At 28.5% G+C, this 17,214-nt stretch overlaps 1 protein-coding gene and 1 non-coding gene across 2 annotated transcripts; one reads left to right on the plus strand and one right to left on the minus strand.

Annotated features, from left to right (window-relative positions):
- The first annotated feature begins 232 nt into the window (after positions 1-232).
- On the plus strand, positions 233-339 carry LOC149520114 (small nucleolar RNA R71). Its single transcript, XR_016335659.1, has one exon. It is a non-coding gene; the product is annotated as a small nucleolar RNA R71 (small nucleolar RNA).
- A 13,545-nt stretch (positions 340-13,884) lies between these two features.
- On the minus strand, positions 13,885-15,106 carry LOC111317388 (uncharacterized protein At1g27050-like). The gene is made up of 2 exons (XM_022919817.2): positions 14,698-15,106; positions 13,885-14,381 (listed from the first exon to the last, which is right to left on the minus strand). The coding sequence occupies exons 1-2, from the start codon at positions 15,037-15,039 to the stop codon at positions 14,133-14,135; spliced, it is 591 nt and encodes a 196-aa protein (XP_022775552.1). The 5' UTR covers positions 15,040-15,106; the 3' UTR covers positions 13,885-14,132.
- Positions 15,107-17,214: the final 2,108 nt, after the last annotated feature.

The raw sequence follows: 17,214 nt of genomic DNA on the forward strand, positions 1-17,214 counted from the left end.
TATCCTAGCATTCAAAGTTGTAAACTCACTAAGTTTGTACACCCCTAAAGCTATCCTAGAATGTTGTCTATCATTCGACCACTAGCAGTTATTGATGGCCATATCCTTTATCAAATTATAAGCAATATCCGAGGTTTTACTCATCAAGGCACCTCTTGCTACAACATCTAAGATGGTCCTAGTATTTGACATCAACCCATTATAGAAAATTTGAATCTCAATCCATTTAGGTAATCCGTGGTATGGAAACCTCCTCAAGAACTCCTTGTATCTATCCTATGCCTTATACAAGGTCTTTGATTCATGTTGGGAAAATGTTGTAATCTCATTCCTAGGTTTGGCCATCTTGGCCAAAGAAAAGAACTTAGCCATAAACTTTTAAACTAAATTATCCCAAATGGTAATGGAATCTGGTGGCATCGAGGCTAACCAACTCTTGGCTCTATCTTTAAAGGAAAAAAGAAACAATCTAAGCTTGATGGCATCCTTAGTAACATCATTATGTTTAAATGTGTCACATATCTCCAAAAGTCCTAAAGATTAGCATTCGAGTCCTCACTTATATGACCACTAAATTGTACTAACTATTGTACTATTTGGATGATTGTAGGCTTAATCTCCAAGTTATTGGCTTGTATGGTCAGCCTCATAATACTAGGTTAAAAAACATTAAAATCTGGCATAGCATAATCCCTAAGAGTTTTAGTGTCTTGCTTGGCCGTGGTGATTATAAGATTAGGTTGTTTCTTCCTTCTGAGTCTCCGAAAAGTAGTCTCAAGTTTAGATCTATAGGGATCAACTCACATCTCTTAACTAAGTGCATAAATGGGCCACAAGATCACTAGACCAAATGAACAACTCTAAAAAAGAAAACCTAACTATGTACAACTAAGAAGAATGGTCAACAAAGCAAGGTGAGTTATGTACATATAAAACTGAAGCAATCCTAAAACTAGCTTAGTATATGTACATTAGAGATAAACCAAACTATAGAAAAGTATGATGAAAGATGATATTACTAAGACTCTTTACTCATAATCTCCAATAATAGTGCCAAAAACTTAATTCGAATATTTTTGCAAGGCCATAGGCCATTCAAGTAATAATAGAGGCTAAAAAACCTAGATGTTGATCCCATAAGGATTAGATAAAGAAATCCTTAGCCTAAGTACCTATTATCTCGACACACTAACGAAAGTTGGCTCAATGACAAACTGGGCATGAAATTAAACTAACTATGAAAATAAAATCAAATAAAGCATTAAACATGTAAACTAAGTAAAAAAAATGAACAAATACAGTAGACAAAATGGGTTGCTATGAACTAAACATGAATTAAAAGGTAATTCTAATCTAAGAATTGAAAATAGCAAGTAGAAAATGAAACAAAAATAGTAACTAAAGTAGTGTAACCGAGCTAAATAACTTTAACTAATTTTAAAAAACTTCAATTAACTCCTAAATTCCAACTAATGAAACATCTAGAAAATTCTTTAAAATTGATTTAAACAAACTAAGAATTGGAACAATAGAATATGAATGAAAAATTCAAGCAAAATTAAAATGGAATTTAAACAACAAAATTACAAATCTAAAAAACTAAGGAAAATCATCATTGAGGTATAAAGCTGAAAATTGAAAGTTTAGCAAGAAATGAAAATTTGACGTGCTTCAATTTGTACAAAACTAAATTGTAATTTCATTAATAGTGAGTTAACTAAAAGAGAAACAATAGTTCAGTACAATTAATGAAAGGAAATTACAAAATCTAAGCTAAAACTAAGAAAATCGAATATGAGTTACAAAACCAAAAATTGAAAGAGCATATAAGAAATCTAGATCTATCTTGCATAAATTTACGTGAAAATCAACTGAAATTTGGGAGGGCATTAAAGGAATTAAGAGAATAATTGAATTAAGGAACATAAATTAAAAAAATAGTCCAAGAATTAACACAGAAAATTGAAGAATCGAAACTTAGTTGAACATGCAAACTATTAAGTCATGAAAGAAAAAAAAAATTAGTTCTAGACTTTTCTAGAGAAAACGAATTGGAACTGAGCTAATGCAAGATATATCAACAAGTTTACAACATGATTCAGAAAAAAAATTGCATCAACCAATAAAATTCTAGCTCAATGAACTACAAATGTAAACTGAGTACAAGAACATAAAAAATAGAGTAGTTTTAAAGAAAATTATCCAAACGGCAAGTAAAAACATGAATTTAAATGCAATCAACTGAGAATTAACAACTAAACACATGAATTGAAGAGTGTAAAGTGCAAGGGTTGCAAACTAAATGCCAAGATGGAAGGAAGTCCCTTGATATGTTGTCACTCATTCAAAGTTCAACTTTGCCAACTAAGTTTAACTGAAACTTTGAAGCTTGATCCAAATTTTGTGAATGGAATTTGAACAAGACTTCTCCATATTTAAAAATCTATGAGTTATAAATCTAAGAAAAAAATTGACTTAAAATAGGCTAGATTTGATCAAGTTTCAATCTAAAAACTGCAAAGAGGTCAAAAATCAAAATTACCAAACAACTTTGATGATCACTTGAATTTAATGGAAATTGAACATTAAAATGTAAAGGTTTGAAATTTTTATTGAAGAAATCTGAAAGTGCATTAAAAATTAAAGCAAGAAAGTAAAATTTTCAAAGAAAGTAAAAGAAAATTGTTTCCAAACGGCCTTGTTTGGCAAGAGAGAAAATAAAGTGCAGAGAAAAGCAAATTGCATGAACTTAAAACTACAAATCTAAAAATCAATCTAAATTTCTCTAAATTGCTATCCACTTTCCCCTATTTATAGGCAAGTGGGAGATGCTTCAACCCTTAAAATTGCAACAAAAATATCTTAGTAACCACTAGCCTTCTAGATCCTTCTTCTTCATTTCTTTGAATCCTTTGCTTGCTTGTTTGGTTCTTTTAACTTCCCTTTCTTTCTAGCCTTCTTCTCATGATTCTTAAGCTCCAAGAAGTCAACATTATAATTAATAGGGAGCTTTCAATCAGCTAACTCAGCAACTCCAATTGGTTCTCCCTAAATCTCTACGAATGGTAGCACAATGCTTTTGATCATATGGTAGTTGCATCCATAGCATAACATGCATTGGCCTTCAATATTTTGGCACCTATTTTAGCAAATTCCCTCTTCACTTTTGCTGCTAAAATTCAGACCATTAAAGGGACAAATTATGCATTATAATCCCTGAAAAAAATTTTGAAAAATTGTAAATTTAAAATTAGCTTTCAATTATGCTAATGCACTTATTACTTTTCAAGCACTTGTAAAAATGCTACAAAGGTAATAACTCACTAAAAAGCTAAAAATAACATTTTTGAATGAGAAATATGAGAATTAAAGCTTGAAATAAGGTTCCATGAAGTCAATTGAGCTATAGAAATTATGGAAAAAAGGGTTAAAAAAACTCCCATAGATGACAATATAGTACAAACACCCTAGTTGTAGCCTTTTCTATCTTTTAGCATAAAAAATCCTCCAAAATGAGTCCAAAATCCCCAAAATTCCTCATTTTTCATATTTTCACCTACACATTGAAATTTATGCAGTTAGAAGTATTTTTGCCAAATTTCTCAAAGATCAAGCCAAAATTCAAGAGAAATTTATCTAAAAATGAGTAAGCAAATGCTAAAATTTTAGTGCAATAAGTCCCCACAAGCCAAGGTAAGTAAATTTGGTAGATAACTTGCTTATCAATCATATCCCATGTGACTTTTAGATCAATTGGGTGATAACTCCTTGTTTAATTACATCTTATGTGATTCATCCAATATTGCCTCTAACATTAAACAGTCAAGTTTTTCATATCTAGAGAATATAATGTCAGTTAAGTAAACCATTAACTATAACACAACCTTATTTCAAATAATGGGTGCCTTGACTATGTCCCAACAAGCCCCACTCGTATAAAGTTTTATTGTTTATGTTAATGGAAGGCATCAAGACTTAATATTTTCATAACAGATTTTTAATTCATCATAGGTCTCATATAGTATGCATAAGAATTTATCACATATCCAATACATTTAATCTTATCATGCATCTCACAATTATACATGACATTTATCATACATAAATTCTAGCATGTATAACAACAAATCAACATAGCATAGTTAGTATTTATCTCATAACTAGCATGCATACTAAAATAATTATGTTTAGTTTAAATTCATGATCTCACACATTTATTTTTTGAATCAATATCAATATCACATATCAAACATCAATCCAACTCAATTTGATCAAGACATAGCCATGTTTAGCTAGGTGGCCAAATATGTCCAACCTATGTCTTAGAAATTTGTAATTTGCAATCATAATTTCTCAAACAATTAAGGAATTATTATTCTACTTGGATTTTAATATAACATGGTTAACATCACTCTATACCATTTAGGAATCTCAATCAATTGAAATCAAGCCAAAATACACGTGTTGGGAATTTCTTAGTCCAACTAGATGTTGTAGTGAAGTAATCTCCTATTAATTAAAAGTTCCAAATAATTTAGGAAGTCCAATTCAATTTGGATTTTTATATGAAATCTTATTTCTCAGACCTAAACCATTTATTAAACCAAGTTCAACAAGGATCAATGTTAAACTAGAGCTTGGCCAAATCTTATCCAAAATGGGAAAGTATTGTGTGCCTAGGATTACATAGATGGAAATTAAATAGTTTCGGCCTTGGCTGCTATGCCCCTCACTAGGCTATCATCCAAGAGTTCTACACTCTTTCCCGTGCTTTCTTATGCTTTTGGTCATGATTTTTTAATTACAAGTAACAATTACTTTGACTTTTACAAAAACAATCCAGTATACTTGCTGATTAAAAAAACAAATCTTGAAATCTTAGTGAACAAATTTTCTAAGATTTCCAATATTAGTTACCAAATTGGTTTTTATTAAAACTTTAATGAATAAGGTTTTAAAGTCTCTTAACATCTAAGAATACTAGCTGCATCAAGAAAACAATTACCATAATCATATTAGGTTTTTAATGCTTCATATGCATATTATATATGCCCAGCCACTACAAATAGATTTTTGGGCTGAATTTGTCATCAATTTTGAATGACCAAATCAACTCCAAAAATTCTCAAAATTTTACACAATGATCATTAGTATGTCTATTTTTATGTGTTAAAATTTCGTAGCCAAATAATAACCCTGGTATGAGAAATAATTTTTGCAATATCACTACAGCAAAATTGTCCTATTTGTGGATAAGTTGCAAACAAAAACTTCAAAATGCATACAAAAAATGTTCAAAAATCTTAAAATTCATACCCAATCATCCTAAGACATCATGCTTTGATATTATAAAATAATCTAATCAAAAAAATATAGAAAAAAAATTAATTTTCGAACCTCTACATCGTAGCAACAGATTGTAATCAAAATAATTTTGATATCACAAACAACCAAACAAGGTTCCAAGTTGTATAATCTATATTGACAAGGCTCTGATACTACTTGAAGGGAATTATGCATCTCATAAAGAGTTAAAGTAGTGAAATTTTAAAATTTTTAATTCCCTAAAACCAAGATCAATCAATAAGATCATACAAACATTTCAAACATACACATTCATAGGTTTCAGCAAAATAAGTGTACCTCTTTTGCCGAATTTGTTTTGCTTCAAGCTAGTGACCACCCAAGTTGTTTTCTAAGCCACAAAGCTATGCTAGCTAAAGACATTCAACAAGGAAAGTTTCTCTCTCTTGTTTTATTTCTTCTATCTTTTGGTATTATCAAAATCAAACTAAGTCCAACTTAATTTGTCCTAATTTTAATCTTTCACAATTGTCCTATTGTGTGTGACCTATTAAGTTATTTAACATGTTAGTAATAAACATAAGCATTGTGACACTTTACATTCGGCTTTGGATGAATCAAACCTTTTGACTTCATCACTAATTCTCTAATTAGCCAATATGACCCCCAATTACTAAAAAAAGTCAATATGGCTGACAAACTATTCGTAAATGGTCTTAATATATAATTAATATATTTTTATCACTTAATATCTCAACTTAAACATTAGTATAGTTTAGTGTCTACTCAATCGTATTTAACCATGTAAAGTCTTTTCTTTAACATTAACTCACAAAAAAGCTCTAGAACATTTCTAAACTCTTATTTCATTTTGGCTAAGGATTTCTCAAATTAATTCAATCAAGACTAATTGAGATACTCTTTTGATCATACAAGGTGATTAATCCCATCTTAATTACTTCATACATCTTCATATGCCTCATGTTATACCCAACAATACTCGACTGGAGCATTCTTAGTTAGAACCACAAGTAAAGTCAAAGTATAACATTCATCATATAAGATCATAAGTTATCTCAAGTTAAATGATCACTTATACAACCAGTTGTTATTAACACTATGTGAACTACCATATAGCATTATCATCTCGAGTCATGTTTAGTGAACTTATTCTTATAATAAACACCTACGTGTTAGCTTAAGTTTACCTAAATTTCAACTCATGAGATCTGTTACTTGCTTCATAAGCAAAAGTATAACTATGTGTCAGTCTCAACAACTTTTGTCAAAGTCCTATTATTGATAAAGTACCGACTAGGAATTGTTTAGGAACATATAGCTTTTATGCAACAATGATTTCATAATTACAATCTCATTGTAATTCCCTTACAAAGCTTTATTTATATTCCAGGGACTTTATCATATAAGCATAAACAACAAAATACATGTGTACAAGTTCAATGGTAAATAATCAAGACCTTTTATAAGATATCAAATATTAAAATACATAAGTATTACAATGTTTCAGCCAAAAAATAATTTGGCTTGAATGGCGAATACCAATATCTTTGCCATAACAATGCACAAGTGGAAAAGAAAAAACAATAAGCAATATGATTAGGCAAAAAAAAAAAAAAAAGGTTGATAAGACTTTTACTGCCACAACTGCACTAATCGTAGAATGCTTAGCTCCAATTGCAATTTGCACAATTTTCATCCTATCAAGATTAAGGGTTCTTTCCAAAATAGTTGATCTTTTGTCTGTTAAAATAGAAAGAATTGCATTTAAACCAAGGAAGGTAAAGTTGCCAAACAGTTGCTCCATTATCTGCTCCCCAGCTCCATGATTATTTTTTTTCTATTTTATTTTTAATGGATTATTGTTTCTTTGCTCTTTTGATTTACTTCCATCATTATGGCCAATTACTCTCTACTGTCTAGGTTCTTGAAAGTTGAAAGAGCCCTAGTCACCTTTGCCAAATTACCTTGTTTTTTAGTTATGTTTACGGGTGTAAATGATGCATAAGTGCTCGCAAGCTATTTTGATTTGGTTTGGATAAAACTCAAATTCGGCTCAATTATTGTCAATTCAAGCTCAAGCTTAAGTAGCTCGATTTATCCTAACACTCAACATAAGTAGCTTGTGAGCATAATTGAGTTTTTATATTTAATATATATTTATATTGTTTTAATTAACAAATTACTATTTTACCTTTTATGTATATCAATTTGAGCTCGAGCTTAAAGTCGAGCATAAGAATCGAACTCCTTTTTTATTTGATAAACGAACCTAATCAAGTGAGTTCAAGTAGCTTAATTTTTATTTTAACTTAAGCTTGAGTTTGAAAATTAAAACTTGATTAAGCTTGAGCCAAGTTTCGAGTAGCAAGTTTCGAGTTGAACTCGAGGTTTTCATTGATCAACTTGGCTTTAGCTCGATTATACCACTAGTCATGTCCACCCATCCATGATTCATTTTGTTGAGACTGTCATTTCCAAACAAACTTTTCACTTCTATATAGTGATTTTGAGCATTTTTAGCTGAATATTGAGGGCTTTCCCTATGATACAATCCATCACCATATCTATCATCACATGGTGAAAATAATAAATCTAATGTCTCAATTTTTTTTTCCAATTTATTGTCTCAATTTAACAACTTGGTTTGTTTTTCATAAAATTAAAAAAAAAGAAGATAAAATCTTTTAAAAAGAGTTTGATTTGCAAACTTTAAGATTTCTTCAAGAATTCTAGTATTCTAAGTGATTCACTTATTTGGCTTGCAAAATGTGATTTCTTGAGATTTTCTAAGATTCTTAATAGTATTAAAAAGGATAAAAATAGCTCCAAATGTGATTCACTTATTTTTATCATATTCTTGATGGATTACAAAATGTGTCCTACTTTTGCCTTGAATAATTGGTAATTATGGTCTATTATACCCTTCAATATGATAGAAATTGCATAAAAAATAAAGACTCAATATGACACGTACAAGGCATTCAAAGCCACAAAGCGCAAGTCTTTTATATATATATATATATATATATATATATATATATATTTTATATTTATATTTATATTTATATTTATATTTATATTTTATTAGATATATATATTTATATTTATATTTATATTTTATTAGAGTATTGAAGTTTGTATAATACATTTGAATTTATTTAATAAGAACACAATAATAAATATTGTTAATCTGTATATATTATGTTAATAATATTCTATAATTATTTGTAATGAAACAAACACTGGTAATAAAATATTTTTCAATTGAAAAAAACATTGGTTTAGTCGACAAAAAATTATAGTTGATATTAAGAGACGTCATTTATTATTATATAGATGATGCTTTAAAAAATAAATGCAATCTATTATAATATACAAACTAACAATTGAAGAAAAAAAAAGTCGTTTATATGATATAGACATTTCATTTCAATCATAATATTTTTTTCAGTAGAATATATAAATATATATATATATATATATATATATATATATATTACGATTGATAAGAGAAAACCATGTCTGTTGTCGTATAGATGACCTTTTATAAAATAAACATTGTCTATCATAGTATATATATGATGTTTTAAAAAATAAATGTTATTTGTAAATATCTCATTTTGTTTATAAATTTGTTCGAAATTAAATAAAGCTTCAACTGTACAATTGAATCCTAATATAAAAAGTAAAATTTGAATCCAAAGATTAAAAATAAAAAATTTTTAATATGATTTTAATTTTGATTTTAATTATAATTTTGATTTTATTTTTAGTTTTAGTTTGGTTACTGTCAAAGGTTAAAAAAAATAATAATAAGAAAACCCATGAAAAAGGAAACGTTGCAAGAGGAAATTGATAGGTTTGATCTTGGATTTGGATTTAGATTCTCGAATTTATTGATGAATTGCCCAAGGAAATATTTAAGCCCCAATCTGTGGAAAGAAGGAGAAAATCCAGAAAAATAAAATCTTGGAAATCTTGGAGATTCAGTGAGAACTAAAAGTTTTCCCAATTGAATTGGGATTTTTTTCCTATAAAAAAATGCTCTCGATCTGTGAACAGGGAGCAAACAACAGAAATTCTCAATCGTACAGAGGCATTTTCGAGCAAAGTCTTTGAATCAAGCAATCTTGGTGCGATTAACAAAGCAGGTAAGCATTCAGACCAAAATCAAAGAAAGCGAACATTTTTCTGCAAAATCACAGCCAAGGAAGCAAGATCATTCATCAGAGAAAGCAAACGGAACACAGTAGGGGAAGCCAAAAATCGAAATACAGTAATTCCCAACAGAGGAAGCAACAGAAGAGAAATCACACAGCAGCTGACGGTCTTGGCAGAAAAAATACAAACATAATCCAACTTGATTTCTAGAAGCAATCAGCACAATTTGAGAGCAATTGAGACGGTAAGTGAAAGCAAGAACCCCAATTCATCCAACCGAGAGACACAAAGGCTTACAATGGACACAATCAACAAGAAAGCCACACAAATTCTTCCCACAATCAACTCAGAAGCACAATTTGAATCCAATTCCCAGCAATAAACACAATCCTGCAAACATTCAACCAATTACCCACACCCGAAAGCCAGCACACAAAGCCTCAAACATAGAACCCATTGGCAACAAAAACCCAAAGTCAAACAGAGAACTCCACAAGCAACCAATTACCAGACATATAGGCAATAACAGAAGAAATAAAGGGGAAGAAAGTGCAATATAAAGTTTCGACTGCAAAAGGATTTTTTTTTTTTTAAGGTTTTGGTCTGAGTCTTTGGAGTTTTTTTATTCCTCTGGGGTCTTTAAACAGACGCGGCGGAAGTAGATGATAGTGACCCAAGGTGCTAGTGAGACCGACGGTAATCACTGGCGACGGTCGCAAGCTGTTTAAATCTAGGCTATGTTTCGCTGTCTCTTGGTTGAAATTTTTTGGTGTTCTTCAATTTTGAAAAGAACGCACAGGTGTGCGTCGAGAGCGAGGAAGAGAAGATTTTTTTAGCTTGGAAGGAGATCTTGCAAACGGTACCGTTTTGAAAATTGAAGGAACCAATCCTTTTAGACCCGCTTTAGGACCCGCACAGGTGCCCGAGAAAGAGCCAACCCAACTTGTTATTTTGGGTGTAGATTTGATTTTTTTTTTGTTTTTATCTTTTTATTGTGTTATTTTATTTTCTCGCCTTTTTTTTTTTGTTACTCGAAGGTAATTGAGATGAGAAAAAAAACTTTCGTATTAATTTCTTATATATATTTGCATGATTAATTTTGCATGATTTATTTAATTACATATTTATTAATTTAATTACATGATTATTAATATATTTATTTACATGATTATTTAATATATTTATGTGTTTGTATGTTGTTAATATATTTATTTACATAATTATTAATTTAATTATATGATTATTAATATATATTTACATTATTATTAATATATTTAAATATTGATTATTAATATATTTATTTATATGATTATATTTTATTGTATGATTATTAATATATTTATTTTTGTGATTATATTTGATTGCATGATTATATATATTTGTATGAATGATTTTTATAGTTATTATATTATTGCATAATAATTTTTGTATGGTATGATTTTACATTATTGCATGATTTATTGTAAGGTATGATTTTATATTATTGCATGATTTATTACATAATATAATTTTATTTATTGCATGATATAATTTTATATTATTACATAATTTATTGCATAATTACATGATTACTTGATATTTTGATAAAATTTTTGTATCATCATATTTTGTAAATAAATAAAAGGATTAAAATTAATTAATTTGTATGATAAAAAACTATCTTTGATTAAGGCTTAGGCAAAATAGTATATAATTAATTTGATACTAATTTTGAGTGTAAAGAGGTATTAATATTTTTTTTGTATGTAATTTACTCTCAAATCTTAATTTTATTAATATATATTAAAATTTATTTTTTTTAGAGACCTTTAGTTTATACTTAAAATAACTTAAAAATTAATAAATTTATATAAATAATTTATCACATCTAAATAAAAATAATTAATAATGACTCCATATATTTTATACCTAATGAATATGTTCTCTTAACCTGAACATTATGACATCGTCTATTTGTTTAGGGCCTCCCATGTGATTCCTTAAACCTTTCAACGTCGATGCCCCCACCAGTCTGTAAGCAAGAAATTGGCCCATGCTGCTTCCAAGACATTTTTTAAGTTTGAAACTTCTAAGCTATCTCGAGCATGATTTTTTTTTATAAACGTAAAATATAAAATATAAAATTATATGTTAAATTATTATAAATAATTTATACGTAAATAACATAACAGATTATATAAATTAATTTAAATTAATCACTTGCATGTTAAATAAATATATTGTGAAAATATTAAATAAATCAGTTAAACTTGATGCTATGTAGATGACGTCTGATTTTATAAATGTCGTTTATATACAAATAGAGGAAGCCGTCGTTTATATTCAAATAGAAAATGTTGAACAAACGTCGTCTATTATAAAATTCTGTATTAGGAAATTCGGTATTTTGCATACTTAATCTATTAAATTAATGTATTAAACTATTTTATAACATTATGTATATATATTAAATACATAAGGTATAAAATGTATTAATAAATTATAAAATTTATATGTTTTTATACACAATGTACTAAGTAATTTATATGTTCTATAAATATATAAATTAATTTAATTAAAACACTTACAAGTTAAATAAATAAATATATCATAAAATATTAAATAAATTAGTTATCCTTGTGTTAAATAAATATATTATGAAAATATAAATAAATAATTTTTATAAATATCATGTGTTATTCATATGTCATTAAAGATAATATAGTAAAAAAATCAGTTAGATAATCTTATCTTTTGTGAACCAAATAAAAAAATCTTACATTCTTTATTGTTTGGGCCAAGCTATCTTAACGAGACAAAAAACTTATCACAAGTTTGAAGGTCGATTAGAAGCAAAGATTGGAGGTTTTTTCAGTATTTATGCTCCAACACTCAAGTTAATATTCAAGAAAAGAAAAAAGAAAAAAAATCTTAAAAAACAAAGAAGAAAATTAAATGAATATACATGGTACGAGGGTGCTTTATACCTATAGGGTGAGAGTGGCAGGTTTGGGTGACTTGAGCTCCAAGTAACGAGTCTAGGGTTGACAATGCCAACCCAACTTGATACGACAAATTATAGTTCAATTAGGGATGATAAGTTAGTATTCTCATACACCTTTAGGTGAGAAGTTGAGGTAATCGAGTTAACGTAAATCTCGAAACTTAAGGTCAACTTGATATGTCAATTCGAGTTGAAATGATGAAATTATCCTTTATTAATAAATCACCTTCTAAGAAAAATCCATAATGTCTTTATGATCATAAAATTAAAACTAACAATTCGTGTTATTGTGTTATGTAAAATATTATATTTATGATATATTTTTATACAAAATTTATATATCACAATTCGTATCAACACGAAAATGTAAAAAAAAAATTTTTATTTTGTTAAACTTATTTATAATTTTTGTTAAGATATTAAACCGTATTATTTTCATGTTCTTTATTCGTATTATTTTTATGTCATATTATTATATCGTATTTTAGATTATCAAGTTTACATAAAATACCCGAACACCTATTATCAACAAAATACAAAATCACCCATTCTCATTAAATATCACTTTCCTCAAAAATCACCTTTTTTTTTTCAGAAATTTAAGAATCCTGAGACGTCTTTTTACGCAACCAATGCAAAAAAGATCGTGGTGAAAACTGAACTAAGTTTACGCATTATACATTTGAAAAGCATTGAATTCATCCGTCAAGCAAGACTAGAACATGATAAGACAGCAGATTAGTACGTCGAAATAACTACATTTGCTTGGTATAGCCATCGCTGCATACTTCCAGTACCAATCTGAAAGGGACCATCAAAAGGAGTTCAATAAAAAGAGAAAAGAGGAAAGCATTTTGCAAAGCAAGTTAGGCAGCTGCAGGAAAATTCAATACATGAAGTGATTAATTATAAGTGATTAGTTGCGCAAAACTGTTTGCAAACTTGAAGAAACAAATAATACTAATGGCCGGAATCGGCTATCTAAACATTTTGAAGCTCTCAAACAAAAGCAGACAACCCTTTGAGCTTACCAGAGGATGTACAAAGAGCTATTGGGGTTTGGACCCAAGTCAAATCTGAAACCGTGAATATTTCTAAGTTGTCAGACTAGAAGTTGGACCTTCCATTAAGTATCATAGTTTGAACCAGTTGTCAAATCTTAATCTAAGAAAGAAATCACTTCTCGCATTATTTACGCTTTTGCTATGTTGCCGAATGCTGAAGCAACATAAAAGAGTAAAGCAACGGATGAATGGAACCATTCGAATAACCTAATGAACTGCCAATCTCCATCTACAAAGCTCATCAATATTGAGAACTTCATTCAAGTAAAATGAAGTTTCATTTGAATTTGGATGCAGAGAAGATCATTCATATCACGGTAACACTAGAATCTTTTAAAACATATCAACTACTTAACCAAGAACCACACCATTAGAAACTGCATTCATTGGCACTATACAAACATCATTAGAAACCATAAACCAAAACCACACCATTCCTTCCGTTCATTTTTCCAACTCCAAGACACAAACCATTTACACCATACAGACATTAATATTCGATTCTAGAAATTAGAGTGAAAAAAAAAAAACCGCAAAACGAAAGCTAAGATCAAACTTGCACTACCGTTACAAAGAGAACAGATACCCATAGTCCTGCATTACAGAATATCATCATAGGCAACAATTTCTCTACCTTTAATAGGCATTCGTAACATTGAAGAACCATCACCAGCTCTTCTTGGGTTGACTATAGCAGATGCAAGCTTATTACCTCTTCCATACCTGCTCAAAGGCACCTCAGGCCGCAAAAGCTTAGATGACGACAATGACCCATTATCCTTAATAGCACCAACCCCTACCCCATCTGTCCATTGAGCTAAAGGATCGGTTGCCCACAATAGTTGAACCTGCAAGCAAAGTCACAATTCAGAACTTGGAACCTCTTCATGTTGAGCAACAAAATAAAGCTCTAAACTTTGACTTCAGTTCCTCATTAAAGGCCTTATTAAAAAGTAATGATTCAATTTAATGCAACCTTAAAGCTATCCAATTTAGTTTAATTTAGCCAAATTAGACTTCAAATGAAACATCACTTCAATTACCAAAACAGCTAGAAAATTTCTTTCTTCTCTTTTTCTCTTTCTACTTTCTCACAGTTTATATGTAACCAAACAAGAAATTAAGAAATTACAACAAGCATAAATTTAGAAAGAAAAAGATTACCTTTTTGGAATCAACAGTAATGCCGAAGGAGGAATCAAGCGAAGCAACGATGGCAGACTCGGCGGATTCTTTGGAGCGATATGCTATGTAGCCGATAGCATCACTGTTGATGCGGATGCGGGAGATTGAGCCATAGATCTCAAATCTCGACTTCAAATCGAGCACCGAACAATTTGGAGGAAGACCCATGACGACCACAGCGGGTGGCGGCGTTTGCTTGGCTGCTGGCTTGTCCTCATCTTCAGTTGGCGGCGGGGGTTGAGGTTGCAGAGCACGGCGCCGTTTAGAGATGGAAGCGGGGGCGTGGCGGGAGAAGTAGGGTTTGTCTCTCTTTCGACTCATATGGTCAGATAATGCGGCAAAAAAGTAAAGGTGCTTTTCAACGATTTCTAAACTTAAAGCAAACGCACAAATAAAAAAAAAAATATATATATATATATATATATATATATATATAATAATTGAGACCCAGAGGTCGGAATTTGGAGTTGGAGATTGAGTCAGCGAGTTTTGTTTGTATGTCCCTATGTGTGTTAACTTTTCGAAAAAGATATCGACAATCTCTCCGAGTTCGAGTTAGTTTTCCATCTTCAACGCACACGGTGCCGTTTCGTTGTCCGTAAATTGTAAACATTCCAAGATTTGTAATTTTTTTTTATCTACAACGTGAGAGACGGGAAAAGATTATAAACATTGTGATTTAAATTTTAAAAATATTAAAATTCACCTTTAAAAATAAACTGAGCGAACAATTCAAATTTTATTTTGTGGCATAAGAACGTTGTGTTTAAAATTCAACGAAAATCATAAAAAGTGCCAATTAGATTCAGCTAGAATTGTCAATTTTGGCTTGAATATGAAATTTTTGTTTAATTAATTTGAAACCGATCCAATTCGATTAAATTATAATAAGTTAATAATTCAAATCCACTTAACTCAGAATTAAAATCAACCTGAATCTAAATTAACTCAAAGTTAAAATGATCTAAATTGAAAATGATTAATGCATATAAAAATAATAAATATATAATGGAAATAAAAACTTATTAAATTTATTAAAAATATCAAAATAATATATATTTTTAATACCAAAGTAGTATAATTTATGTCTATATGTTATATTACTTATAAACTTTTTTATAATTTATAACATGATTTGAAATAAATTATATATTTTTAATTATAATGGGTATACATATCAATGTATCATTTTGAAATAAATTATATAACATCTTATATAAATATATATATATATTAATTATCATATAATTCAGAATAAAATATATAAAACAAGCCATTGATTTGTGTATATATGTTTAATTTTTAATCATATAATTTATAATAAATTATATAATGAGCTATAATTATATTAAAATCCAAAATAATAAACTATTAAATAATGTGGTATAATTATAAATAATTAGATATAATTATATTAAAATGATTATTTATACTATAGTTATATTATTAAAATAAAAATAATTACATATTAAATGTGCATCATAAATAAATATTTAGAATATTTTTATATGATTATATTAAATATGTAATTGTGTACTATAATCAAAAGTTTAAAATATGTTTATTATTTCTATTAAATTAAAATAAAAAAAATTATTAAGTGTGTCAAATGTGACAAACGTGCTTTCCATATCTAATACGGACACTCATATGATATGGTTAAATAAAAGTATTTTTTGTGTTTGACGTATATCAAAATTTGTGTTTATATAGCTAAACGTGGAACACATTTTTTAAATCACACATGGCTTTTTTTGGTATTATTTTGATGTTATTTCATTGTATTGTGTTTAAATTTGTCATATTTAATAAAATAACATTTATGTTTCTTTTCTATAAAAGTTAATTTTAATTTAAAACATACAAATTACAATATTTATAATTATTTTTAAAATATTATATTTATTTTTTATCTTTCAATAAAATTATAATAAAATTTGATTCGAATTCAATCAAAGAATTAATCTAATGTGATTTTAAAAATTAATAAATTAAATTTGAAATGACTCAAACTGAATAATTCGGATGTCAAACTAAAAATATTTAAACTAAAATGACCCAAATGAAATTAATTCAAATCAGAAATGGTCCAAATTTAAAATATCCAGAACAAAAAATATTTTGAGTCCAAATAATTCAAAATTAAAATGATTTAATCCAAAATTAATTCAAAAATATTTTTTTAGATCTAAAATGAATCAAACTAAATGAGTTTCTAACCAAATCCAGTGCGACCCGCTAAATGATAGGTCTAGATAACACGTTAAAGCCCAACTCTGCTTTGCATGACATTGCCTACGGCCTACTTTTTGTTTTTCTTAGCTTATGCAAATATTAGCAAGCCCATTAAGGCAAGATATTTGAGCAAAGAAGGCGATATACACTAGTTGACAAAAAAAAAAAGTAGTGTTTAGCATGAGATGATCATTTAAAAAATTTATATTGATCTATGTATAGTAATTAGATCATCATATTTAGTAACAATTTAGTAATTTT

The sequence above is a fragment of the Durio zibethinus genome, chromosome 2, assembly GCF_047325235.1.
Source record: "Durio zibethinus cultivar Kanyao isolate XHJ-2024 chromosome 2, ASM4732523v1, whole genome shotgun sequence".
In the NCBI taxonomy this organism is placed as follows: domain Eukaryota; kingdom Viridiplantae; phylum Streptophyta; class Magnoliopsida; order Malvales; family Malvaceae; genus Durio; species Durio zibethinus.

What these genes read in the sequence shown, in the direction of transcription:
- LOC111317388 (XM_022919817.2), bottom strand. Translation starts at nt 15,039, where the DNA reads ATGAGTCGAAAGAGAGACAAACCCTACTTCTCCCGCCACGCCCCCGCT. An exon ending in TTACTGTTGATTCCAAAAAG is followed by an intron (nt 14,382 to 14,697) that starts GTAATCTTTTTC and finishes CTTTGCTTGCAG; the next exon opens with GTTCAACTATTGTGGGCAAC.